The sequence below is a fragment of the Pseudochaenichthys georgianus genome, chromosome 18, assembly GCF_902827115.2.
Source record: "Pseudochaenichthys georgianus chromosome 18, fPseGeo1.2, whole genome shotgun sequence".
Lineage (NCBI taxonomy): Eukaryota > Metazoa > Chordata > Actinopteri > Perciformes > Channichthyidae > Pseudochaenichthys > Pseudochaenichthys georgianus.
In genome coordinates, this window is record NC_047520.1 from 9255937 (window position 1) to 9283863 (window position 27927).

At 42.8% G+C, this 27927-nt stretch overlaps 2 protein-coding genes across 7 annotated transcripts in view; one reads left to right on the plus strand and one right to left on the minus strand.

Moving 5' to 3' along the window:
• chd3 (chromodomain helicase DNA binding protein 3) overlaps positions 1-21010 on the minus strand; it is a 41062-nt gene extending 20052 nt beyond the window's left edge. For 2 of the 4 annotated variants that reach the window (XM_034105713.2, XM_034105714.2), the window contains exons 1-27: positions 20347-21010; positions 17373-17500; positions 17096-17284; positions 16899-17023; positions 15216-15460; positions 13829-13962; positions 13594-13723; positions 13089-13291; positions 11869-12138; positions 11214-11417; positions 10374-10588; positions 10038-10169; positions 9720-9816; positions 9128-9319; positions 8839-9039; positions 8286-8423; positions 7978-8099; positions 6723-6896; positions 6097-6238; positions 5292-5423; positions 5049-5166; positions 3114-3238; positions 2358-2589; positions 1912-2099; positions 1103-1280; positions 790-876; positions 367-452 (exon numbers count right to left, since the gene is read on the minus strand). In XM_034105713.2, coding sequence (XP_033961604.1) covers positions 367-452; positions 790-876; positions 1103-1280; positions 1912-2099; positions 2358-2589; positions 3114-3238; positions 5049-5166; positions 5292-5423; positions 6097-6238; positions 6723-6896; positions 7978-8099; positions 8286-8423; positions 8839-9039; positions 9128-9319; positions 9720-9816; positions 10038-10169; positions 10374-10588; positions 11214-11417; positions 11869-12138; positions 13089-13291; positions 13594-13723; positions 13829-13962; positions 15216-15460; positions 16899-17023; positions 17096-17284; positions 17373-17500; positions 20347-20503 — 4344 coding nt within the window. In that variant the 5' untranslated portion in view covers positions 20504-21010. The remainder of the gene's footprint in view (positions 1-366; positions 453-789; positions 877-1102; positions 1281-1911; positions 2100-2357; positions 2590-3113; positions 3239-5048; positions 5167-5291; positions 5424-6096; positions 6239-6722; positions 6897-7977; positions 8100-8285; positions 8424-8838; positions 9040-9127; positions 9320-9719; positions 9817-10037; positions 10170-10373; positions 10589-11213; positions 11418-11868; positions 12139-13088; positions 13292-13593; positions 13724-13828; positions 13963-15215; positions 15461-16898; positions 17024-17095; positions 17285-17372; positions 17501-20346) is intronic. The other 2 variants (XM_034105716.2, XM_034105715.2) reach the window with 2 other exon arrangements.
• Positions 21011-26138: 5128 nt separating this feature from the next.
• Positions 26139-27825, plus strand: naa38 (N-alpha-acetyltransferase 38, NatC auxiliary subunit). 3 transcript variants are annotated; one of them, XM_034105762.2, is made up of 3 exons: positions 26139-26248; positions 26680-26854; positions 27295-27825. In XM_034105762.2, the coding sequence occupies exons 1-3, from the start codon at positions 26210-26212 to the stop codon at positions 27417-27419; spliced, it is 339 nt and encodes a 112-aa protein (XP_033961653.1). In that variant the 5' UTR covers positions 26139-26209; the 3' UTR covers positions 27420-27825. The 3 variants fall into 3 exon arrangements, with proteins under 3 accessions (XP_033961653.1, XP_033961654.1, XP_033961655.1); XM_034105763.2 differs by having other exon boundaries at positions 26145-26248; positions 26683-26854; XM_034105764.1 differs by having other exon boundaries at positions 26148-26248; positions 26686-26854.
• Positions 27826-27927: the final 102 nt, after the last annotated feature.

Below are 27927 nucleotides of genomic sequence, written 5' to 3' on the forward strand. Positions count from 1 at the left end.
CGCATATTTTACAGTTTAGTTTTCCTCAGGCACTGCCTGGGTATAATGTCAGTCTGTTTAAACTTATTGCTATTCATCTGGAAGAGTGTCAGGATGAGGAAATGTGTCTTTCTCACACTTCCCAAGGCCTTTATAGAACTGCTCTGACTGCACTAAACTTTGAATCCACTTTTGAACAATGCAAGGCGTTATATAAGCCCCCAATTACAGGGTGATGAATGAGCAGAGTTTTTGGAGATGTTATAGCCTCGCTGCCATCTCTGATTTATGGTTGTTAGAGAAATATCTGCGTTCGCTTTAAAACAAGCTTGTCAGATTCCAGTCGTATCACGATAAGACAAAGTGAAGGCAGAGAGTCGGACAGACCTCCAGGTTTCCTCCCACTCTGGCCAGGAGAGGAGGCAGAGGCTTATCCTTCTCGTTCCTCAGCTGGCGGCGCGACTGCCTTCGACCTGCGGGTAAAAACACCGTTTGGTGAAGAGAGGAAAACAAGATGTAAGGGGAGGGAAGCTTTTGCACACTTTTCCCCAAAATGTACACAGAGTATTTCGACGATACATCAAAAAAAACTTCTGAAATGCTGCGAGCGTTTCCCTCTGAAGTTCAGGAGGAAGAAGGAGGTCTGCATTTTTTGGCTAGAAACGCGTTGGCCTCTGCCAGGTCACGGTTAGAGCTAACTTAATTTGTAATAACTCAACCCAGACCTGCTCGGTGTGTGTGCGTGTGTGTGTTCCTACAGGCATCTGTCACTGGTTTTGATGTCTCTCTCATGCTTTGATGTCTCCTTACCTTCTGGCCGATCGTCAAAGTCTTCGTCCTCCTCCTCGGATCCCACTGAGTACTCGGACTGGTTATCTGAAATGTCAGCATGCCACTCTGAAACAGCACATGGTGGTCTGTCAATAGGCCAGGCCCATTCACTTCCCAACACACATCACCCTAAATCCCACAGTTTATTGTAAGAGATAGAAGAAATCTTAACAATAAATACATGTGGAAGCAACCGTAAGGGTCCTGGGGTTTATTTTAACATCCAAAAACCACCTTTTTCAGCTTACTTGAGATCCGACTCTCAGCTCCGGGTTCGGGCCCCGGTCCCTACCTTGGTCTTCCTGCGCTGCGTCGTTGTAGTTGACGGGTTTGCGGTTCCTCTTTCCCTTTCCCAGTTTACTGGCCAGGTCCTCCTGCTGCTGCTCGTAGTGATGCCGCAGCAGCTTCTCCCAATAGTCAGGATCCACGTTCTCCTCCTGCTTGATGATCTCGCGCTCCACCTCCTCGACCTGCAGAGTTGGAAGTGAGGATTTTTCATACAAAGGTGTAACGTCTCTAATTAAAATAAACATAAATCATGTTTACTATAACATACAAGGATTTTCAATGCAACTACTTCACACATCTGCTTACAGAGCTGACAAAAGTCTTAAGGTCTCGATATCATGAAACGAGCTATATTATTTTAAATAAATGTGCTATTCAAATTTATATTTCCCCCATGCCCTATTACAAAATATCTAACTTTTTATCATTTATGTCTAATGTGCAAAAATCTGAAAATACTATAAAAACTTGACATCATAATTCCCTAACACGAAATATTCGGTGCAGTTTCACAGACGACAAATATAAATGCAACAAATTAAGATATATTAAAAGCTAAAATTGTCCTTAAACAAAAACATATGCAAATGTTTTATGCCACCAACATATATATATATATATTAAAAAAAAACTAATTATTTAAGTTTTGGTCATTTAAACGGACAAGTAATCACATCAGGCCTATTCATTGATCTATGACATCTGTGTGAAGATGCTGCCTCAGTGTTGATGAGAGTTTATTTCTTAATTTAGTAACAATAATAAAATAATGGAAAGTTTAGATATCACTTGTCTAAAAAAGCTCCCTCTCACCTTGTCCTCCTCCCGCACCATGTACCGGGCCACCTTGAAGGAGCTGAGGTACTCGTTCATGTTCTGCACGTCCGAGTCGTCCGAGTCGTTCTGGCTGCGGTCCAGCAGCCGCTCGATGGCGCTGCTGTCGTAGTGGATCACGCTGCCCTCATCCTCCCCCTTATCCCCCCCCGTATTATTCCTCATTCCTGCCGCACAGGGAGTTCAAAAAGAGGAAACATTTTGTCCTGATCTTACAGACAAATAACCCTTTTCCTGTCAACCAATTATTTTTTAAGAAATACCGGAATAAGCCAAATGTGTCATGATGAAATCAGAAAGAAGGGAGTGAAAGCAAATAATCTTATCCAGGAAAGCAAACGTCCCAACTCTTCCTTATTTGAGCTCAAAAACCCACCACCATTATATTTGACTGTACGGTCTATTTTCCGTGGAAACATGCTCACGTTCTAGTTCGTCCTTGAAGAGCTCTTCTGTGCCGAACTTGAGGATGTCGTCCAGCTCCTGTTTGGACATGGATCCGGCTTTGGACCCCAGGCCGGGCCGGACCACCAGGTGGGTCAGCATCATCTTCCTCTTGGCCACCTCTGTGATGCGCTCCTCCACGCTGGCCCGCGTCACGAAGCGGTAGATCATCACCTTGTTGGCCTGCCCGATGCGGTGGGCTCGACTGAACGCCTGCGCAGAGATTCACCATTATTAAATAAGCAAATGAAAATGAAAAAACGTGCAGGGAGAGTTTGTCTGCTGTCTGTATTGTATGTATAAACTGTCTCCTAAATCATGTACAATAATTAATAGTTCACACAAATGTGACATTTGTTTATTCATGTTCTAAGAAAACTACTCAAATGGAAAACAACTCTACTTTTGTTGAAAGTGTACAAATACACAGGGGTATATTCCACATGTTACTGGGAATAGATTCGTACAGAAATACTTGCCATTTTGAACAATGACTTACAAATAGACGCATTGTATTATACTATAGGAGCAATCCTTGATGGAGCTGTGGAAAAGAGAAAGGCTTACTTGCTGCATATTGTTTCATTAGTGGCAAAACAGACAATGAAAGTGTGCTCAGTAGAAACAGCAACCAACCATGCAAAGACAGACATGTTTTTCAAACCAATCGGATTCTATTATTCCTTATTTAGGTTTACCAACGTGATATGGTGCAGCTCTGTGTTGTTTCACTGCACCTGTATGTCGTTGTGAGGGTTCCAGTCGGAGTCGAAGATGACCACGGTGTCGGCGGTGGCCAGGTTGATGCCCAGACCCCCGGCTCTGGTGGAGAGCAGGAAGCAGAACTGAGGAGCACCGGGAGCTGCAGACAGGAGGAGGAACACAGACAGTAATATTCATCAGTTCAGATCACAGGATCCTATTGATTATATTTTTGCAATTGCTATAACCTCTGTGCAATTATTAAGATGATTTCAGAAGAGATCAAGAGATATTGAAAGTGTTGCTGTACAGTTGTAGTTTTTATCATTTAAAAAATAAATAAAACACATGTTATCCCTTTACAGCAAGGGTGTCAAACTCAAGGCCCGCAAGAGCTCGCAAAGAATATAATATTATTATACGGTTACATGCCGCATTACAGAAGCATGTTGCCCATAAACTACATGTCCCACAATGCATCTCATTTTGTGACATGGCACTGGAGAGACTTGCAATTATTTGCCCTAGACTTCTGCTTTCAGACCTAGTTAATTATAAAGTTATTATTACCCTATCCGATAATAATCCAATGCAGAGGCAATAACGTAATATAATACATTATTATATATTTATTATGTATTTATATATATATATATATATAGTCTTAAAGTTACAGCCGGCCCTTTGAGTGCAACCATAATACTGATGTGGCCCGCGATGAAATTGAGTTTGAAACCCCTGCTTTACAGTATACAACTCTCTATCTTGTCGTATTGCTAATTTGCCTGATATTAAAACTTTTATAGTCCAGTAAAGTTTTACAAGATTTTCCACTGTTAAAGGTTTTTCCTTTCCGAATATTTTGTGAGGCACATTTGTGATATTGGGCTATATAAATAGAATAGAATTGGGAGGGATGAAACCCTCTTTAATGGTCACACATGCAGAGCACACAGCACACACAGTGAAATGTGTACTAGGAGTAGTTGGCAGCTATTGCACAGCGCCCGGGGAGCCATTGGAGTGGGGGGGGATGGGGATGTCCGGTGCCTTGCTCAAGGGCACCACGGCAGGGCAGGAGGTGAACTGGGAGCTTTCCAAGTAGCAGTCCACCCTCCATATTTAGGTCTGTTCGGGGACTTGAACCGACGACCCTACGGCTCCCAGTCCAAGCCCCTATGACTGAGCCACTGCCGGACAAATGGACTTGACTTTTTCCCCCTGTGTGGATCTTCCCCATTTTTCCTTCCGCACTCATCCAAAGGCAACTATCCCTGCTGTGTGATTTAATGCCAGGTGTTGCCAACTCCTGCTGCTTAGTGATAAAGCCAAGTTCCACATGCAACAAAGTCAGCATCAACCCAGTGCTTATCAGCCTTTGTAACTGAAGTCAGGTTGGCTTTAGCTCTAGAAACTGACTCCATCTCCCTCTACTCGCAACTCCATCTGCTCGTGAAATATGATATGTGATTATCACGGAGAAATCCAGCTTTGCAGTCTAAAAATAGAACACAAAGCAAACAGCAACGCAGCATTGTTCCAGCATTTGCATTATGAAACCTCTTCAATCACTTACACTCAAATAACCCTTTTACATGCAGGTACAGTATAGTGCTATCATTTATTAATGTAATTATTCATTGCACTGTTGTGTTAAGTAACATGTGAAAAATAAAGTGAATTAAGGCAGAAACAGAACACAGGAAGTTCTGCTGTTTCTCAAATATGTCGTTTTTCTACTACTTGTATATTTTATATCATATTAAACTGAACATCTTCGAATGGTGGGCTGAAACAAGTCATTTAAACTGTCACCCTTGGATTATGAGAAGCTCGATGGACCAGATTAACTAAAACAATTGTTAGTTGCAGCCCTGAAGTCAAATGCCTTATTTCTTTCCAGTTCAGGGAACTAAGCCAATAGCCTTGATAATGATTTCAATCCTGATGTATATCCTCCAGTCTCTCACCATTGAAGCGGTCGATGGCCTCTTGTCTCATTGCTCCCGTCACGCTTCCATCAATTCTCTCATACTTGTACCCGTCATGGTCCAAGAAATCTTCCAGTAAGTCCAGCATCTTGGTCATCTACAAAGGAAGGAGAGAAAAACAGTCATGTGTTTTCAGCTATTCTCGGTTCTCAGTTGGAATAGCAGTTCTGGAGGAGTCGTGGCACGGATCGAACGTCTGTGAAGGGAGACGCTGGTGTGTACCTGAGAGAAGATTAGTACTCTGTGCCCCTGATCTTTCAGCTTCCTCAGCATCTTCTCCAACAGCGTCAGTTTCCCAGAGGCCTTAGAGAGGGCCGACCCCTCGTAAGCTCCGTTAGGGGTTCTTTGGGCTTCCTACAAACACACACACAAACAAACCAGTCCTCAAGTAAAAAAACAACTGAGGACATATCATGCTTATTTTCAGATTCATATTTGTATTTAGTTCCTTTACGGTGACTGTTTAGATGCTTTAATGTTCAAAAAGCTCTTTATTTTCCTCACACTTGTGCTGCAGCACCTCTTTTCACCCTCTGTCTGAAACCAGAGCCCAGTCTGCTGTGATTGGTTAGCTGGCTGGCTTTTGTGAGAGATCGCTTAGAGATGTCCCGCCTCTTAGCCTATCACTTGCAATATGTTGGAGACCATTTACATGCACTAAAACCAATATAACACACTACAGGAAAGGGAAAAAAGCCTCTTTCTAAGAATAAATATAGAACAAAAGCAGCGCTGAATATCAACACAAGATGTCACTGTTCTGCTATTCAGGACAAATGTAAAGCAAATGGTTGGAACACAAGCGAATAATACGAGTGAATAATGTAAAACTTTGATTGTTTTTCTTCTGTCATATCTATACTAAAAGCGTTTTGCTAAGGACAAGAGTGTGTGTGTGTGTGTGTGTGTGTGTATATGTGTGTGTGTGTGTGTGTGTGTGTGTGTGTGTGTGTGTGTGTGTGTGTGTGTGTGTGTGTGTGTGTGTGTGTGTGTGTGTGTGTGTGTGTGTGTGTGTGTGTGTGCTCACGATGGAGGCGACAGGGAAGAGGTAGGGGTGGTTGCAGCACTTCTTGAGGTCCATCATGATGTTGAGCAGGGAGACCTGGTTCCCTCCGCCTTTAGAGTTCAGAGCCTCGAAGTTCTTGGTCAGAATCAGCTTGTAGTATTTTCTGTATTTAACAACATAGAAGCAAATTAGGAAATAATAACCACGGTCACATATTGAAAGAAATTCTGAAGTTATAATCATATATAAAACAAAGAGAGACATCCTATATCTCTCTCGTCTCCATTGTTTAATTTGAATACAAATATTCTGAAGTTACTGCGTCTCCTTTTCTATTTCCCTTTTGCATATCACATTTAAATTAGTATAAAGATAGTTTTGAATCCATTTAAACCACATTCATCAATAGCAAATAATGACATTTCAAAATATAATTAACTCAATAACCTCTTATTGGTAACATGTCAGGACTTTAGCTAGACCAAATGAATGGAAAGTCACTATTTTATCATGAATCAGCGCTCTATAATTAATCAGATAACGATTGCCAATTGAAGAGGTTAAGGCTAAATGGTCAAAGCTGTAGCTAGAGAGGAAAGTATCCGCCTGTATCCTCGTTTCCTCTTTAACCCCTCGGCGTGTCGTACTTCTGCATGGGGCTCAGCTCCACCCTGACGATCAGCTCGGTCTTGGCCGGCATGTTCTTGAAGACGTCGGCCTTCAGCCTGCGCAGCATGTGAGGCCCCAGCAGGTCGTGGAGCTTCTTGATCTGGTCCTCCTTAGAGATGTCTGCAAACTCCTCCAGGAAGCCCTCCAGGTTACTGTGCAGAGAGATGGACTGGGTGAAGGACTGGTTATACCGGCAATAGTGAATATATATGTGTGTGTGTGTGTGTGTGTGTGTGTGTGTGTGTGTGTGTGTGTGTGTGTGTGTGTGTGTGTGTGTGTGTGTGTGTGTGTGTGTGTGTGTGTGTGTGTGTGTGTGTGTGTGTGTGTGTGTGTGTGTGTGTGTCAGGGTTTCCGTTAGCCGGTAATTACCGGTTTTTAGCTGGTAAAATGTATAAAAAACCGGTAAATTCAAAACCTGACGGTCAAAATGTCTGGTAATAATTAGGGAGGCTCCGATCGATCGGCCGCCGGTCATTATCGGCCGATATTCACTCTTAATAGTTTGATCGGTGCTCTCTATAAAGGCCGATCAGGAGAGCTGGATCTGATCGATATGGACATAAACGCGAGTGAAGTGTAACCGGAGCGAGAGAGAGATCAGATCAGCTGCTGAGTCTGACCGAGACACGCAGCTCTGCAGGATCACCTGAAGCCCCGCCCTCTGTTTAGCGAGCTGCATGAGAAACTGACGTGCTGTCAGGAGAGAGAGAGGGAGGGAGAGGATCCGTTTCTCCCGTGTTATTATTCAAAGTTGATGTAAACTTCTGAATAATGTACGTTATCTACTACAAGTAGTTTGTTTGAATGTAATAATTATGTTGTTTGTTGTTTGTGGAATCATTTATTGAAAAATGAATCTGAATTTTTTCGATCTGTTACGATTATAAACTGAAGCAATATAAAAATGAGCCCGTGAACTGAGTTTTAAACTGAAGCATATCTGCTCATAGTCCGGTAATTACCTGCTAACGGAAACTCTGCTACACAACTATTATTATTATTGAAATATGACCGGTAAGTTTCAAATTAGTCCGGTAAAATAAATTCTGCCCGGACATTTGACCGGCGAGAAAAAATCCTAGCGGAAACCCTGGTGTGTGTGTGTGTGTGTGTGTGTGTGTGTGTGTGTGTGTGTGTGTGTGTGTGTGTGTGTGTGTGTGTGTGTGTGTGTGTGTGTGTGTGTGTGTGTGTGTGTGTGTGTGTGTGTGTGTGTGTGTGAGAGAGACGTCCTACTTGAAGCGGTTGGGTGTGAGGAAGTTGAGCAGGTGAAACAGCTCCTCCAGGTTGTTCTGTAGAGGAGTTCCTGTCAGCAGCAGCTTGTGGTCGATCGTGTAGTCGTTCAGACGCCTGAAAAACTGCACAAACAATAAAAATCCTTATTATACGTTTGTCCTCCAGAGGGCGCTGACACTTTCTTTTGGCAACTGGAAACCTTCAAGTCATTAGATACCAATATAAGGGCTTTTTATCAAAGATGTTGGTGTTAATTTTATAGTAGGATGTATATATTTTCTTTGACACACACTCTGTAGCTACCGTACCTTGGACTGGTTGTTCTTCAGGCGGTGGGCCTCGTCCACCACCAGACAGGCCCAGTCCATGGACTTCAGCGCCGTCTGGTCGATGGTCACCAGCTCGTAGGAGGTCAGGAGAACGTGGAACTTGATAGTGGCGTCTCTCTGCAGGGAGTAAGAGGAAACTGAATGGCTTGGCACAAGTTCCTTTACTCTTAAACTTTGAAATGAATGCTGAGTTAAGTTAAGTTTTTAAGATATTTTGTTATTGCCTTATAGCTTTTAACGTTTCTGTATATTAAATTAAACCTCTCGAATTTTAGATTTGTAATTAATATATATTCTAAATACCTTTTTGATTATTGTTTGGGCCCTTATTCTAAAGGATCCTAGGACAGTTTATCAGGGTGTCCCATTTCACATATTTCCGAGAAGCATCACATGTGTAAAACCAACTGATTCTGTAACATTTTAACATTAAGAACAAATAAATAAGAAAATAAAAACACAATCTTATAATCCCCACAGTTTCAACTGAAACATGTTTGGTTTCCCTTCGGCGTCAGGTCCATTTCCTCACCCTGAGCTTGAAGGCCCTCTTCCCTCCTTTGACAGCCGACTCGTCGAAGGAGAACTCGTTCTCTCTGATGATGGCGCGGCTGTCCTTGTCTCCCGAGTACGTCACCACGTAGAAGTCCGGCGCCCACATCTCAAACTCCCTCTCCCAGTTGATGATGGTGGAGAGTGGGGCGCTGACCAGGAACGGACCCTTAGTGTGGCCCTGAGGGACGAAGAGGACGAGGAAGAGGAAGTCAGACATGTATCTTCCAGTGAAGTGAGACACTGATCGCACCATGAGGCTCCGGTACCTCTTTGAACAGCGAGTAGAGGAAGACGATGGTCTGGATGGTTTTGCCGAGGCCCATCTCGTCGGCCAGGATGGTGTCGGTGCCCTGAGCCCAGGAGAAGCGCAGCCAGTTCAGACCCTCCAGCTGGTACAGGTGCAGCGTGCCCCCCGTCTGCGTCACGAAGTCGGGCTGCTCCTCGTACTTTATCGTCGGCTGGACGGAGAAAAGGGGAGAACATGAGTAATGATTATAAAAACCTGATTGTGACACAGATATTAGTTTTTTAGTCCACTTAAGTCTGTTCAATCTCTGCAGGAATTCATGCCGTTTATGGAAGTAATATGTAACAAAGCTTATAATCTAAAACTAATAAATATCGGCTCATTTGTATTCTATTTTTGAAGGTTATGTTCATTTTACTGACTACTTTACAGAAACACAGAAAGAGAATATTGTCTCACATTAAATGGAACGGTTCACTAAGTAATATTCGAGTACGTACATTTTATATATTAAAAATGTAAACGTTGCCTTCGATTTCAATCGGAGTAAAACACAGAAAGGAAGCAGCTGTAAACACGACCTGATGAAACGGAAACGGCTGTAAACTCACATCAGTGACCGGCGAGGCAGAAGAGTCCTCTTCACACTCCTGGTTCCTGCTCCTCATCCTCCGGGATTTGTCTGGGTCCTCCTTCATTATCGCATCTCTGTCGGAAGAGAAAAAACGTGTAAATACCAGGAATAAATGTGCATGAGCTCTATGCATTGACTTGCAGCAGGTTTCCATACTTTGGGATGCTCTGCGGTCCCGTTATCCAATGAAAACAGCTCAAACGGCACCCTTACTACATTCAAAACGGTTTTATTCTACTGGCTTGCTGTAATAAATAACGTCTCGATTGTTGGATGTGTAGTTGTGTTACTCTACCTGTGACTCCAGTAGTTGCTCTTGTGAATTGCGAAGTCGGGGATGTCCAGGTCGTCTCTCTCCCAGGTGCACTGATCGTAGGTCAGGTCTCTCCATTTGACCAGATAGTGGTACGTCCCCTTCTTATCCACACTGCCAGGGACACACAGTTGTAAAGCATGTACTCAAACAGACATAAAAACCTTTACACGCCGACTAATAAGTCTGTGATGACCCTGGATTGCTTTTTTAAAACCATAACAGTACAGTCATTAGCACTACTTCTATAGGACTCAATAAAGTAATGACAGGTTGTAAACATAAAAGATCAGATACATGCCCACACACAAGCCTCACCTGTGGTTGATGATGCGTTGGATCATCATCCACTCCGGCTTGATGCCATATTTGTAGTATTTGTCGTCCATTATGGCGTACTGAGGGTCTTTGGCCCTCCTCTTCTCGCTCTTCCCCACCCCGTTCTCATCCTCCTCGTAGTCCAGGCTGGGAGGCTCGTCCATGTCCGTCTTCCTCTGGTAGTTCCTGTGCATCACCGAGTGGAAGATCTCAAGCTGGAGGGAAGAGGGAGAGGGAGGTGAGCATGTGTTGGGCAGCAGTGTGAACCTGGAAATGTATGGCAGTGTACCCCAAAGTTTTATCAAATGTATAGCACGGTTAGGCGATGTTGGGCGATTTGCACAATTAGTTGAATTAATGAACATATGCAGACGACATTAGAAACAAAATGGCTAGGCCGGTTTGGTCATTTTGGAGTGCTTTTGGAGGTTATTGACGATGTTGAATCCATTTCTAAAATGTTTAGGATCAAAAATTGCACTTTTGTGTCCCCTAAAACTTTAAAATCTACACAAAATGCACCACAATCAGCCCACCCAGGAGTACAAATAAGGCCACTTTCTCGTTAAAACTGACATTTTTTATCCTGGAATTGTCCGAAATGTATTCAACATCCTCAATAACATCCAAAACCACTCCAAAACTGTCCAAATCAGCCTAGCAATTTTGTAACTATTGTCTAGCTTTCCCAACTGTATGCTAATGAATGCAACTAATTGTGCATATTGCCCAACATATGCAAGTTAGCATCCGGCTGTATGCTGGGGACCCTTACTTTCTATTCTAACATAAAACACAGAATAATTGGACCATCACTTTTCCATCCCTCTCCTCTCGTACCTGCAGCTCGGTGATCCAGGTGCAGTGCCAGTAGGATTGAGCCGTCAACTTCACAAAGAACTCCCGCTCGGGTCTGCCCTTCATGGGTGGAGGCGGGGGGGCGTCAGGTGGGGCGTCCGGAGCGGGGGGGACAGGGATGGGAGGAGGAGGTTCGCCCCATCGCCAGTGGAGGATCTTCTGGACGCGCCCTGTGATTAGCTGACACTGGAGGGGGAATAACGCTCACTGGTTAATACGTGGAAGTGTGTTCTGATCATGTGGACTATTTTTCATTTCAGGTATATTTGATACCTCAGCACCTTTAAAATAATACATTGGGAGTTTCTATGTAATATTTGTATTTCTTTTTTGGGATTTACAAATCTTGTGAAATTATACTGTGCACACTTATTCATTCAAAGGGAAAAACAAACTGATGAAATACAATGGTGAATATGTTTTTTCGATGTGTGGGTTTCATCTACGTTGACATAATATAATGTAATAGACTTTATTGTCATGTTATAATATAGAGACTTTAAAGTGTTGTCCTGGGGAGGAAGAATTCCCAATTAGGAATAGTTGAACTGACACGGATTGGTCCCTGTAAATCACATAGTACACATAATCCTAAATCAGATAAAAACAGGTTTTAATTAAATTAGGAGCTTCTCACCGTGCATCGCGGACACAGCCACTCTCCGTTGGGGATCTCGGGCAGCGGGGGGTTCAGGCAGTGGATGTGATACGAGGAGGTGCAGGTGTCGCAGCACAGCAGCTCTCCTCCGTCTTTACACACCCGACAGAACTCCATGTGGTCGTCATCCTCCTCCTCGGCGCCGACGGGGATCCCCACCCTGCCCTCAGATACCACCCGTTCCTCGCTGTCCTCCTCGAAATCCTCAAAGTCCTCGTCCTTCGCCTCCCACTGGATCCCCTCCTTTTCCTGGGGAAAGGAAATATCGATTCATTCAGATGAGTTAAACCTTAAGAACAACTGTTTTTGTCAACGGAAACTAACAGTCAAGGTCGATCCAGGTGGTAGCTAATGGTAACAATTACAGAAAACATAAGAAAAAAGCATAGCAATCTCAAGGCCTTGCAGGATTATTTGAAGGGAAAAACTTACTCAACACTTTTTAGCATGTTAGCTTATATTTAGCATGTTTGATGTCTCCTTGTTCTGTGCAGCAATGCCTATTTCTGAGTGAGGTATGTTGGTAAGGAGATATAAAGACAAATCTGTAGGAAAGTAAGTTTAAGCTGAGGGATCTGCAGAAAAAGATGGGTGATTGATTTAACAAACGTAATTAGCGAACATCACGTACACAAAGATGGCAAATCTTGACAGCCACATGCATCAGACATTGAGGAGAATTCTCTCATTTAGAAACAGGAAGAAAGTACTGAAAATCGGCAGCTGGTAATAAGGCTACGTCTATATACCAAAAGCTTAATTTTGCGAGGATCTTAACAATGTATTTGTTTAAACAGTGTGTCTTTACCATGAAAACTATCCAGTAAAATGCAAAACATTTCTTTGTGTTCGTATTTTTCCACACACAAAAACTCAACTAAAAACCCTGCGGTCCACTTCAAACGCAGCTAACAGAACAGTGCATGTTTATTGAGCTGTGTCATGGTAACCAAAAGAATGAGCAATGGGTTTTTGTGACAATACTGAATAGATGTACACCTACAACACCACTTCAATTAGCCGTCTTCGTCTGAAAGCAGCTACACAACCTCTATTCATCCAGTGCTCAGACAAGTACAAACAAACCACTTGTAACTGTTTTTTCTTACGTATCTTTGCCAAATAGACCCTTGAAATACATTTAAATCTGCTGAGCAAGAACATAGATACCAAGTAGGAAACTTTGTTGTTGTACTCACGCAGTGCGGGCAGCTCCACTTGCCCTCGGGGGCTTTGTCCAGCTCGGGCTCGAGGCAGACGAGGTGGTACGCTCGGGGACAGGTGTCACACAGAATGATCTCCCCCCCCTGCTGACACACCTCGCAGTAGTCCTGGTGGTCCGTCTCGTAGCCGTCGGCCCCCTCCTCCTCCCCGGGGACTGCAGGGACGAGCCCAGGCAAGTCTGAAATAGATGATGAAAGTGTTTCAACTATCAGGATATTTTGGACAGAATACTGCGATATTGCTATGACTTTTTTAGGGTTAACAGTTCAAATAAGATGTTTGATAAAAGATAATGATCAGAAAGGTGGATATAAAGGCTTAGTGGATAAAGATATACAATCTAAATTAGAAAATGACATGATTTGACTTTAATACAGCCAGAAAACACTAAGGCCATATCTAGTCTCATGTACAAATGTATCGATATAATATCAATGCCCAGCTCTAATTGTGCGGATAACTGGCAGGAAGTGCTTGTACTTTTCTTCTTCTTCTTGGCAGGCCGCCCTGGCTTGTTCTTCTTGACGCGGCCCGAGCTGTCGGAGCGAACCGAGGAGCTGTGAACGCTCGAGTCCTCCTGCTCCGACTCCTCCTCGTCCAGTTCCTCGCTCTGAAGGGAACACAGGCAGAGTCAAGGAAATAAAGGAAAGAGGTGACGGGTAACCGAAACAGGAAAAATAATAATGTGGAAGTAAGACAGGAGTTTTGTACTCACTGAGCAACTCTTCTTCCTCTTGGCACCTATGGGCGATAGTTTGATACGAATGGGTGCCATCTTTTTAGCCTTTGCTGCAGCCTTTTTCTTGTCTGCCACTCGAGGGCTTTTACTGCGCTTTTTGAAGCCAGGGCCTGGATAGAAAAGATCATAATGCAATTAATACATTACATTGCATTTAGCTGACGCTTTTATCCAAAGCGACTTACAATAAGTGCGTGCGACCAGGAAGACACAACTTGAAGAAAACAGAATCATATAAGTACATCAAGATTCATAGAGCCAAACATTTCAAGTGCTACTCAACTGGCTTTAGATAAGCCAGTCCTTTATTAGTATATAAGTGCTCTGTTAGCAATTCTATCGCTCGAAGTGGAGTCGAAAGAGATGAGTCTTCAGTCTGCGCCGGAAGGTGTGTAAGCTATCTGCTGTCCTGATGTCAATGGGGAGCTCATTCCACCATTTTGGAGCCAGGATAGCAAATCCACATGTTTTTGCTGATGGGAACTTGGGTCCCCCTCGCAGCGAGGGTGTAGCGAGCCGTTTGGTTGATGCAGAGCGTAGAGCACGCGCTGGGGTGTACGGTTTAACCATGTCCTGGATGTAGGAAGGGCCAGATCCATTCGCAGCATGGTACGTAAGTATCATTGTCTTGAAGTGGATTCTAGAAGTTACTGGAAGCCAGTGAAGGGAGCGGAGGAGCGGCGTGGTGTGGGAACATTTAGGAAGGTTGAAGACCAGACGAGCCGCTGCATTCTGGATGAGCTGCAGAGGTCGGATGGCACATGCAGGTAGACCAGCCAGGAGGGAGTTGCAGTAGTCTAGGCGTGAGATGACGAGAGCCTGGACCAGAACCTGCGTGGCTTTCTGGGTCAGCTGGGGACGTATCTTCCTGATGTTGTAAAGCGTGTATCTGCAGCAACGGGTTGTAGCAGCGATGTTTGCAGTGAAGGACAGGTTGTTATCTAGGATCACACCCAGATTCCTTGCAGTCTGAGTCGGGGAAACAACAGAGGGGCCGATGTTGATTGTTAGGTCAAGAGTGGGACAATCTTTTCCCGGAAGGAAAAGCAGTTAATTCTTGTCAAGGTTGAGCTTGAGGTGATGAGCAGACATCCACTGAGCAGAGATGCGTGCGACAACCTGGGTTTCAGAGTGAATCAGTTTGTTTTCTTATATTAGAATGTAAACAAACATCAGCTGTTCACATGACACCAGCATGTGCTCAAGATGATTACTGGTACATGTCATGTGCCTCTGAGGTCAGTTTTAACTGGATATCAACAATTGAATACGTTATTCATATCAATAAAGACTGTGTCCACGTCCAAACTGGCACAAAATCTGAAGGGAAACAGGGAAATGAAGCCTAAAGATGACCCCTGACCTTTGCCCTCTTTCGTCTTGGCCTTCCTGATGGGTGGGGGCGGTGACGGTGGAGGCGGTTCAGGCGAGGCGTTGGCAGCGGAGACCTGCTCGGCGACAGCGATGGCGGCCGCTGCTGCTGCCGCGGTGACGGCAGCGGCGTTGCCCTTGAAGGGGTTGTTGGTGCTGAACTCCCTCCACTTGGCCCCCAGGATGGTCATCATCTTCGACATGGGGATCTTAGGATTCGTCTTGGCTATCATCGGCCTGGGGAGAGAGGTTAGGATTCATTCAAGTGCTTTGAAAAGAGAAGAAACATAAGCAAAACATCTGGATAACATTTCACTTTCTTATAAGACCTGTCGGTTTTCTAGTATTGTTGACCCATACTTATTTAGGCCTTTTAGCCTTTTTATCTGCACTGTCCTTTTGCTGTAACGTCAACTTCTCGAGTGTGGGATGAAAAATAGGATTACTGATCCGTCTGCAGTGTTGTGCAGATTTATAACAGTTTTTTCATGTACCTATTTTTGGTTGCAAGATTCCTCATTTCGAAAGATATATGTAATATTGGCCGTTTTACCGTTACTGACCCCTGACTCCTCACTCACTCAAACGTACCTAGTAAATGCAGAGCACAAATCTGACATCCATAGAAAGTTTGGTATCATATTAAACAGCAGCATGTGCAGATTAATTCCACACCCAATATATGTGACGATCCGCTTAAGTCGGGCACAATTACCCACCATCTTGACGGTAAGGAAGCCAGGAGGCGGGACATTGGAGTGAGATTCAATTTGTTTTGTTTGGAGGGCACAGGAAGACACTTTCAATTTAGTTTTCCACTACAGCTCAGTCTGCCAGTGGAGCAGAGACATCCCAGCATATAGAAGTGGACATAATGGACTACTTCACGTTATCAGAGTGAAAGTAGTCAGACAGAGAGGCCGAGGCTCAGCACAGCTAGCAGGATGATAAAGACACAGCTGTCAGAGGGACGGTTTGTGTTGCCAGTGGAGAAGGAGGCTTGAGCTAGTCTAAAAGATGCCAGTTTTCATTTACTACATGAGTACCTGTGTATCTCGGACCTGAGAAGTACTACAAACAAGCTCACACTCTATACTAATGAAACACATTTCTCTGTCATAAAGGGTGTTGGCATTCGGCTTGTACGGCTTCTTTTTTTTTTGTATTAAAACACTTTAAAAAGGGGCCTAAACCAAAGATTGCCCAGACCCTTGAAGCCTTTGTAATCACATCTAAACTGGTACTATAATTGTAAAAACATTACATTTACATTCCTTTACCCACAGCTTTGTTTATCAAGGAGTTTAATCAAATTCAAACGTAATCCAACAATTAAAATTGAGCATTTTCCAAGCTTTCCAAAACGTTGTACTAACTCGGGTTATGACTCACAATCACCGACTCAAATTCCAAAAGCAGCAAAACGTTCCTTTAATTCTTATATCCCTTCAAAATAATGACAACTATGAAAACCAAACACCAAATCCTGCTCATGTAAAACGAGTACTTCAACACAAACACGCTGTCGGATGGTAACATGTGAACACAGAATGGCTTTAACTCCATCACAGTGCCAACAAACATTACTTCTATAGGAGGTCAGCGTGCCTGTTGCCAACAGCTATATCCATAAGTCTACATAAGCACCATGTGAAAACAAGAGCCCATACTGCACCTCATGAACTGGCTGAAGGCTTTGTAGTTGGTGAGCTCCCCGTAGTCCTCCTCTGTGAAGGTATGATCAACATCCTCCAGACTCCACTCCTTCGCCAGCTGTGCCGACGTCTTCTGCTCTATAGGCTGATGAGGAGAAACCAACGATCAGAATCACAACATATTTGTTAAAGATGATTTTTATGATTCATTATTTACCTTCGTAGTTTCCTCCTGACTGCTGTCTCGGTTCCCGTCGACTTTTTTCTTCTTCTTGGTTTTCTTCTCCTTCCTTTCTTTATGTTTCTTCTTTTTCTTTTTCTCCCCGGATCCATAGTCGCTGGCTACGCTGTCCGAGTTCTCGACGTAGTCTCTTTCTTTTTCGGAGTCTCTCTCTACATCGCTGTCCTGAAGAAAATGAAGATATTAAGAATGAATTTTAAAGGTGTGACGTGAAAGCCATGAAAAGAAAAAAGCCAAAGCATGACAAACTTACAATCTTCTTGCGTTTTTTTGTTTTGACCGGTTTCCCCTCTTTGTCTTTCTTCTTTGTGTCCTTCTTTTTCTTGGGTCGCCCTTTCTTCTTGCACGGGACCTCTCTGTCGGATATCTCTGCCTCTTCGTCTAGAGGAGCGACGGGGATAAAGGAGGGGTGAAAGAGGGACAGCCATTAGAATCAGATGAGCAATAATCTTCTCAAACACTTCCCAACATTTAGCTAATCCCTACTGAAGATAATTACACACAACAAAAGCTCCCTGATAGCCGCTGTGTCTTCAGTGACCTCTGACCCCCTCTGAATTGTGACACATGCTTAATTAGATGCAGTTTGTCAGAGGCCTGTAAGTAGAGATGACAGCTGGTGTGGCTGGTTTCATAGCATGGGGATAATTGCCTAATTAGCAATGCGAAAGTGTGACCAGCACCTTTGTAAACAAAGCTGAACGGCAGTCCTATAAACAAAACAAAGAAATCTAGTGTTTTTATATTTTTGTTATTGATGTAAGGGAATACAAATAGAAGGAATACAAATAGTTTGAACTTCCCCCATGTCTTATATAATAGAAGACTCTCAAGCTGAGTGCATCTAAAATACATGACTGTATCGCGGCTGTCACTGCAAATGATGAGAAAATATCAGGCCAGATATTCCCCATGGTGCCGGTGCAATATCACAGCACCAGGGAGGGCACTTTAACCTGCAACCTGACCTGGCTTGAAGTAGAAACAGAGAAATAGCAACAGCTTCTACAGACAAAATGCAGCAAAGCGTTAAAGCATAACCAAAATACAGGCTGCGGTTTGAACTGAGCAGTTAGACTATTCTGCACAGTTTCTATTATATTCTGTTTCTATTATATTATATTTTTATTTTATTTACTATGTTATCTGTTTTATTGTGTTGCACTGTTGGAGGAGCCTGTGACCTAAGATTTTCATTGTCATAACTGCACTGTAGCTGTGCACACATAAGCCTTGAAACTTGAAACCTTGAACCACCAGACTTTGATTAGGATACATTTTGTCTGATTTTATTGTCTGCGTGCCTTTGTTGGTGAGCTCCAACTACCACTATAGCTGCAGCATTAACAGCCCCCCACCACCACCTCCTCCTGCTCACTCCCACCCAGACTAACCAACACCGCGTATCCGTGCAGCGCGTAGCCGCCAATGACGCTCCGGGGCCGGCTGCATTACACACGCAGAACCGGTGATTCAGAGGCCGCCGGCGGGACGGTGCGGTGAACCGGAGCGACTTCTTTCCCACAATTGTAATGTCTATTCCCTCATGGGGACCACCGACCACCGCCGTGACCGCTGTTCAGGGGTCGGGACGGGGTTAAGGAAAGGAAGCACGACACTCATTTATCAGTCTGACACGGCATGGCGGCGTGACCGGAGCTAATTAAGACTAAAGACAAAGCAGTGCAGGCTGACTGGGATATGCATACAGGAAAATGCACTTGTGCCTTCCTTATCTTGAGTTAATTTACATTTCTCCCCACAACAGCTCTACTTTGCACAATTGTAATGGATATTTAATCCAATGTCAACATGTTTTTGTATATTTCTGTAGTGAAATTGTACTCAAATTATTCAGTAGCCTATGTTCTGTGTAGCCTATATTGTTTTATTTAGATTCTCTAGCAGTGTGTGTATTTTCCATTGTAATTGTGTATACGTTTGCTGTTAATGTTACTTTTCTTTGTATTTTATTGTATCTTAAATATGTTTAATTAATGTGTAATGCTTGACAACAGCATTTACCAATTTAGGATGAACAAAGTATCTTTCTATCTCATGACATCTCCACATTTACGTTTCTGTGTCACGTCTGCATCGCTTTTGGCCACAATGTTAGTAGTTATTATATGTTTTATGAATAAACTGCAACCTTAGGGCTGCTGCACTGCTATTTTTGACTTCTACTGTTGCAGTGTGGTTAACCAGCCACTACTTTCTGCACCCTTTACTTCCACTGTCTGCAACCCTGTGCAGCTTCACTGTACACAGAAACTTCCAGAATGATATGCATTCAACATAGTAAAGCTCCTGATATAGGGGCTAAAACACCATGTTCTGTTGGCTATACACTCATCTAATAAACACGTTGTAACGCTAATTAGTAGGCTTGCATGCTAAGCTAATAGAGGGAGCTAAACAGTCACACCTCTGTCCTGGAAGTGAGCAGCAAGCAGCAGCTTTGTTGACCCGTCAGAGGGACAATAAGGGAAGGGGGGCAAGTTTGTCTGTTTGACACCATCACCAGCTTTCATGTCTGCACAGCAAAACGCTTCTGGAGATTGGTATCACAATATATATAGCCTCCGGCCAGGGGACTCCATGTTTTTGCCTCGCCGTGAGCTTGTTAACCCTTCAGGGCGACCTTATTCTTACCTTGCTTATTTACATGCTTACATGTCTGGGAGCTGTCAAAGAAATGAGGATTTGGGGGACAAACAAGCAGCAACTTTTCCATGCAGAAGTGAGCTTGTGACGAAAGGCAGCGGTGACAAGTTTAGTTTTAAACTTTGTTGGGATGTGCTGGAGGTGAAGAGGAAGTGGAGTGGGAGAAAATGAGAATAAAATAAACAACATTCAGCGTTGTGTGTCAAACTGGAGTTTCTATTTTCCTTTTTAAGCCTCGTTTCCCCCCCTGCCTCTCCAGTTGTAGCAGCAAATATGGCACCCATAACAACATATGGGTGCAATAACAAGGAGTGTAAAGCGGTTTAAGGTGTCTCACTTTTATTTTTTTTAATCTGGACTATGTTTCAATTTTGTACGCGCGCCCCCGTGTCCTCCTCGCTGGTTCTCTCACTGTACCATATATTGGACCCGGAGAAGCAGATATGGGGAACCACAAACAGCGGACTTCTTCCATTGCCCTTTTCTGCCAAATGTCACTGCTTTGTAAGTGTGTTTTGTATTTGGTTTGCGCGCTCCCGAGCCAGTTTTCTTTACTGTACCTGGCGCGGCTGGTGTTGCAGTTTCCCTTGGCGCCGCCGGCGAGTTTATGTCGCTTGCGTCTGGGTCTCCTTCGTCGTCTTCTTCATCAAAATCTCCTCCCTCGGAATTAACCACCATGCCCTCGTCTTCCTCACAGGACCGGAGAGGAGAGGACATTATATCCCTGTCATTGGTTGCGTCCTCAAAAAAGCGTTTTCTTGCCCCCGAATGTGTGATATTTATTTAATATTCAAATCGGCACAGGGAAAAAAAAAGTAGGGGGGCGTTTTGAAATATTTTACACCAGAGCAGAGCAACAAAGATGGCCGCCCCTCTTATATTTATTTTTTAACAACCCCCCCAATAAGAAAAAAATCCCCTTACATAAAAAATGGCTGACTATATTATTTCAGAACGCACCCCCTCCTCCTTTCTCTCTCCCTCTCTCTTTCTCCCTCTCTCTTTCTCCCTCTGCGCGCCCCCTCCCTCCTTAAAAACGTACACATTGTTACAAGAGAAAGGGGTGTGTGGCTGCATGTAAGTTACATTGTTTCTTGTTTGTGTCTTTGCTGTTCCCCCCCTTCCCTCTTTCCTATTTTTCTCCAAGTCCGGATCAGTCACGAATCCGACACACTTGCCTGGTGTCACTGTCAAGATCACAAGCACCACTATGTCTCCCTGCATTGCAGAGCCCGACACTAATCTATCAAATATGGCCACCTTATATTCACCGGAGCCCCCACCGTTGTATAACATTTATTTTGGAGCAGGGGTGTGTGTGTGTGTGTGTGTGTGTGTGTGTGTGTGTGTGTGTGTGTGTGTGTGTGTGTGTGTGTGTGTGTGTGTGTGTGTGTGTGTGTGTGTGTGTGTGTGTGTGTGTGTGTGTGTGTGTGTGTGTGTGTGTGTGTGTGTGTGTGTGTGTGTGTGTGTGTGTGTGTGTGTGTGTGTGTGTGTGTGTGTGTGTGTGTGTGCTGGGGAGGGATTGAGAGAGGGGGGTTGGGAAAATCTGCCGCAGCCATGCCCAGACTTACATCATATTGTATTGCTTAAAAATTAACTACTTGTGGTGGGGATGGAAACAATTCACAGTATGCAAACTGCAGCCCCCCCTTTTTCAAGCATCATAATAACCAGCTCATGTCCATTCTCCATGTCTGATACAGTGGTTTGAAAGCAACACGAGAGATTTAGTGAACTCTTACTGTAAAATGTGGAAGGCAGCATGCAGCTGGATGGCAGTAAGGCCATGGGAATCCCTAACCCCAGCCAGCCCTCAGCGGCTGCACGGGGCACTATTGTTTTGACAAAATACATTTTGATTCGCCTTTCACATTTAAAACCTCACAACCGTAAATCGAGGTCATGCTGGAGAAAGTGTGCCAGATAAAATAGGGAAAAGGAACTGAATAGGCCTTCATTTCATTGTGTTTGACTCATTTAATGCAATTATTCTCCGGATAAACGACTGAATGTGCTTCCTTAATGCAGAAAAGGTCCTTTATTACTTATACGAGGCCTTAAATCACATGAATCACGTACATATCTCAGCACTTTAGGCCATTTTTTTGTTAATTCTTAGTTAATTCTTGACCTTGGATAACAAAAAATCCTAACAAAACATCAATTTATGAGTAGCTTCAGATTCTGTAACAGCATTAAAAGCACACAAGGAGATTAGTCTGAAAAAGGTAGTAATGGGACCTTGGTTTAATAATGTTAATGTTGAATAGCCTTTTTTATTTAAGACAATTTGACATGTCACAGTAGGCAATAAAATATCAAATGAATAAATGACGGGTTGATTCCATTATGCTGCTTCAGTTTCAGGGTCATGATGATGTGCACACCTCTCACTGTCACACTGTCATGGGACACTTGTTCATGATATTGGTAACACCTGTGCTGTCAAGAAGCAGCAGCCAGGGATCCATTCAGTGTCTCCATAAAACAGAAAATCTTAAATTATTTATAATAATTCACACATTTAAAGTGAAACATCTACGGTCATTCAGAGGGTAATTTTCTGTCACTGCATACAAAGTATGGCTGTTATATTATGTTATTAAAAATGTAGAATCCTTTGCAACTATATTAAAGTATTTTTTAACGTATAACTTACAATACATGTGTAGGCCTACTACATAGCATGTTCATAATGTTACTCTATAAATCAATTATCAGGTCATTAGACGCAGCTGGCCGTACTTAACGAGTGACTAAACGTGCCTTAACTTAATTAAAAATGTAACTTCTGTTCTGTGTTTAAATGTTTTACATATTTATGCACTTTTAATGCTTTTGCAAGCTGGCACTATACTTTAGTGTTGAATAAAACATGAATGAAACCCTTAAATGAAACCATTCAACACCCAAATAACGCTTAAAATAACTCAACTGCTAAATGTGTACCCATAATTAAAATATGCAAATGTGTTTTAATATCAGGAGTGAGAGTGTCATTACATTTCTACTTTTAATTTTTTTTAAATAGGTTTTCTGCATTTCCAGCATAATACAGAAACTAAATCCACCACAATAATGTGTAAAGCGTCGTTTTTTGTTTTTAAATCCTCCGAATTCGGTTTGTATGTAACTGTCTTGCATTTCACACCAAAAACTGGATATCATGTAAACAAGCATTTTAATGACTCTCGTCTGCTGAGCACACTTCCCTGTCTGCAACAGGTGGCTGAACCGCTCCCACAGATGACAAGGGAGGAATTTGTTAGAGTCTCATCCAAGTGCTACATCTGCCAAGTGAGACACGGAGCAATGCAAGACATCACATTGGGTGACTGGTGATATGTGTGCATTTCTGTGGGGATGTGATGTGTACTTGTAGCCCTGACTTTGCATTAAAAAAAAGAGAACAAATCCCCAAGACTCTCTCATATGCTGCAGGCCCTGACACACTGCACTACTGTGCTGTGGCCACCCCGCCACCCCTCCCCATGTCCGTTTGGCAGGGAGACGTGTCGAGGATGAGAGGGGAAAGCGCCTCCCCTGGGAGCGGCGCTGTAGCTAACCCAGATTTTATGCAGTGTGACACACAGGCTCCTGAGCTCCATTCAGAGCTGAGCTGTGAACTGAGGCGACCCGGAGAGCAGATAATGCTTTGATAACGGGCTGGCAGCGGGGGCTGGGGAGGGAAGAAGATGGCTTTACATATCCCAAGGTAGAGCTTTAAGTGAAAGTATGGTCTATTCTCTTTGGGTTTAGTCTTGGATGAGCACTTCATAAATTATAATGACGACTTATTTTGCCCAATGAGATTAGTCTGAGCGAGGGTGGCAAAAGTAGTGGGGAAAGAAGCCTATAGTGAACTTCTCTCAATTAGCATATTCATCTTTGATTAATAGCCCAACATTCGGTAATGTGAGGTTACAGTGAACTTGACCTCCGGCCCCAAATTATAATCAGTTCATTTATCAAAACCGTGAGGATGTTTTAATCTGAAGAAATGACCTGCGGCATTCCTGAGAAATAATGCCAAGAAGGATTGGTACGGATTGGAGGTCAATGTGTCCTTGACCCTCAACATCTAATCAGTTAATCTTCTCTATTTTTTATTTAACCTTTATTTAACCAGATAAAAGCATTGAGATAGAATCTCATTTGCAATGCTGACCTGGCCAAGAAGGCAGCAACGTTACACATAACACAAACATATAAAATACAGAGAACATAACTAAGAAAACAAAAGACGAAAAAGCAGTCACTACATTTTGCACATTAGGACAGTAAGAAAGGTGCACTACTTATTACTGCAAGAGCAGCTGGTGGTAAGGACCTCAGACAACTTCAATCTAAAACATGCTATTGAGACAAGTGCCCTCAGTTTGAGGCGTGATTGAAGGTCATTCCAAGACCAAGGACCATAATGAAAAATACTCCTTTTTCCAGCCTCAGTCCGCACGGCAACCTGGACCCGTATCCAGGCGCTGGATCTGAGGTTGTAAGAGTTACAAACTGGAGCAAATCTGGCACATATGTACAGTGGAAGCTTTCCTAAAATGGCTTTATACATTGATAAAAACCAATGCTGCATCCTACGCATACTAAGTGAGGACCATCCCGTTAGGCTATACAGTGTGCACTGATGAGTCCTATAGGGTGCATCTGATATATAACGCAGTGCAGCATGGTAGAGTGGGTCAAGTTTGGCCAAAACAGTGGGACAGGCAAATCTATAAATGGTATCACCGTAGTCCAGCTGGGACAGGAATAAGCCAGAGACCAACCTTTTACGGGATGAAGTTGAAAAACAACATTTAAGTCTGTAAAGGAAGCCAAGCGTGAATTTCTTAGTTAGAACTTCAATATGGTGTTTGAAGTTGAGATTACTGTCCGACCAAAAGCCCAGATATTTGTAGGTATCGACAAACTCAACAGAGACGCCATCAAGGGTGTCAATGGAGAGGCAAGAGGACGCTGACTTGGGAGCAAAAAGCATTGCTTTGGTTTTCTTACTGTTCAAAAGCAGTTTGGAATCAAGAAGCGCATGCTGCAGCGTGATACAATCAGATTTTAAATTGGAAACGGCCATATCCAGAGAAGGAGCACATGAGTATACACTAGTGTCATCAGCATACATATGATAGGTAGAAAATTGCATCTGATTACAAATATTGTTTACATATAATGGGATGGGATGGACAGATGTACGAGGAGATATGTCTCAAGATAAGGGTTGTGAAAGTATTCTCAGGAAACTAAAACATTCTGCTTCACAATAATCTTTGTTTGAACTGGTCATTAAAAGCAGACCTCGGACAATTGATGACAAGTACAGATTGCTTCGTGTCAATGGGTCATGAGCTAAAGATTTTTAAACCACTGTCAATGTTGGATGATTACTGTGTGTCATGTAGCTTTTCACACAGTGAGTCATTGGATCCCCGTTGGTCAGAGCCTGTATAGGGAAACAATGTGTCATAAATACATGGGTGAATCAGGAGTTAAGCCAACACATATTCATTGATTGATTATTTTTGTCCTATTGATAAGAATGTGTGTATACGATAATGGCTTGTATCTGCATACACATTTCCTCAGGAGAAACACGGGATTTATTTGGATTTGCTCTTCATCCAGAAACAGTTATATTTGAAATCATTATGTTTAGTCACGCAAAGAAAAATAACAGCTCCACATTTTACAGACCATAACATATTGTTTTATTTGAATGGTTTTATCATTGAAAGGTATGTCTTTAAAATCAAACCAGGTGTGTGTTCTCAATGTAATTTGACTTGCTTAATTCTAGACCATTATCATTGTACTTCACACCCATTGTGTGTGTTGTAATCCAAGCTTCAAGCTTTAAAATTAGGTTTGTAGTTACTTAATAAACTAGCTGACTTGAATAAAACAAGTAATACAAAAAGGCTAGGCCATTTTTAAACCAACAGTTTAAAGTTGAATAGAAACAGACACACTTTCAGTCACAGACAAATACCTACTACATGACATATAATTGGCTCAAATGTGACCAAATAGCCAACAGTCTTGCTTCAAAATACTATGATCTCCCAGTAATTACAGCAGGCTTGGCGTCACTTCCAAACGTTAGTTCAAAAGGAGACAAATTGGTCTAATTATAGCTAACGATCAGGTGTGGAAATGTATCAACTTTAGCAATGAATTCTTACATTTAGAGCTCCTTTCCGTTGTTTGTTGCCTCTTCTTCCAACTTTAATAAACTACGGATGTAATGGCTCACTTGATTTTACATTTGAATGCTAAACCGGAATGTTTTATAATGTTTTACTCCATCACTAGTTTGATGGTGACGTACCCTTTAAGAAGAAAACACCGGATATTCAGCTTCCGGTTTGGCTGGTCCGTCAGAGAAATCACTCCGTAAACAAAGAAGAAGAGATTATGGCAACAATGATTGAGGAAAACGGTCCTTCGACTCATGTATGTGTTTTTTCATTTAGTATTTGACATGATTGTTCACGCTGTTTGACGTGTCGAAGAGAACACTATTTTCTTTACACACATTGAATGGTAATCAAGGCTTCAGTTGCAGCTAAAGTTAGCCGGTAGCTAACGAATAAACTAGCTGTCAGCTGTTAAAACGATGTAACATTAGCCTATAGCAGATTATATTTAGATACATAACACTACATTTAGCATATAGTATCTATCTAACATGCCAAAGCCGTTATGCAGTTCCCTGAATGCATTTACTAGTAAACGATTAACTGCAAACACCACATTAGATTTTTACAAGTTGACATAACAATAAAACATGTTTGTTTAACAGCTAACTAATACAAGAATACGCAGATTATTCCACCATTAGATCCAGTGTTAGTTAAGTCTCTTACCTTTCCCCTCTCACCCAGGAGCAGTATCAGGTGTCCCCTTCGTACCAGGCCCGGCAGAAACTAGAGGGGCTTCTGAACAAGAACATGAAGATCCGGATGACGGACGGCCGGACTCTGGTCGGGCTCTTCCTCTGCACGGACCGAGACTGCAACGTGATCCTCGGATCTGCTCAGGAGTTCCTCAAATCCTCAGGTAGGTGAACTGAACACTGATCAACACATTAACAAACCCAATCCGTTCTGCAGGAAACACTGACATCGGGGTGTCATCCTCAACCTGATTCATGTTGATCAAGCAGCATGAAGTGCCCTTTAATAAAAGAAAATTATGGAGCACTTATCAAAACAAAGAGCTTCGCGAAGAGAAACATGACATAAAAAATGCCAAAATGTATAATCTAAGGGACATTTTAAAATTACTTCATTATGGATGTCCAAATAAAGAAAGTTTAATGGAAATATTTGTGTGGTACTTTTTTTCCTCCCACAATCCTTTTGAAATTAAGCTCGATTCACAAAACAGATCTTTAAAATACGATATTGTGAATTTTCTAACTAAAGTTTACTCAACATGTTTCGTTTTGATGCAAACTAGTTGATGTTTACTTGATTTCCTTATTTTGTTGTCTTCAGACACGTTCTCCCAAGGCGAGCCCCGGGTCCTGGGCCTGGCCATGATCCCCGGTCACCATGTGGTCTCCATCGAGGTGGAGGCAGACAGTTTGGAAGATGTACCAGGATTTGGAGCGAGCCATTGATGAAACGCTTTCCTGTTTGGATGTGACTGTCTCTCTGAGAGCCAGCAAAAGGAGAATGGACTTCTTTTGTATGAGGATTTTATCCCTTCACCTTTACTGATGCAGAACTCCTGTGTCCATACTCTGGATTTAGCCGTTTCTGCTATGCTCGCAGCAATGGCTGTAAAATCCTGTGTGTGTGAGTGAGAGTAGGTGTTGGCAAACAGCAGCTACTTGGGTGTGTGTGGATGTTTTAAAATACATGGCTGTATGTGTTAAATTGTTTTCCACATAGAAAGTTTGTTGGTCGCTACATTTTTTAAAAGGGGTTGGAGTTAGAAATACATGAAGTAACATGAATTGTGGTTATGTAAGTGCAATAATAAAATAAGAATGCTTGGAATAAAAAAAAAACTATGAATCTGAATCACTTTTACCCGAAGGCGTCAGCACATGATGTAAAAGGAGGGCATGTTTTAACACTAAATAATAATGCTGCATTGAAATGTAACTTATTTCAGTGGTTATT

What these genes read in the sequence shown, in the direction of transcription:
- naa38 (XM_034105762.2), top strand. Translation starts at nt 26,210, where the DNA reads ATGGCAACAATGATTGAGGAAAACGGTCCTTCGACTCAT. An exon ending in AAAACGGTCCTTCGACTCAT is followed by an intron (nt 26,249 to 26,679) that starts GTATGTGTTTTT and finishes CCTCTCACCCAG; the next exon opens with GAGCAGTATCAGGTGTCCCC. An exon ending in GGAGTTCCTCAAATCCTCAG is followed by an intron (nt 26,855 to 27,294) that starts GTAGGTGAACTG and finishes TGTTGTCTTCAG; the next exon opens with ACACGTTCTCCCAAGGCGAG.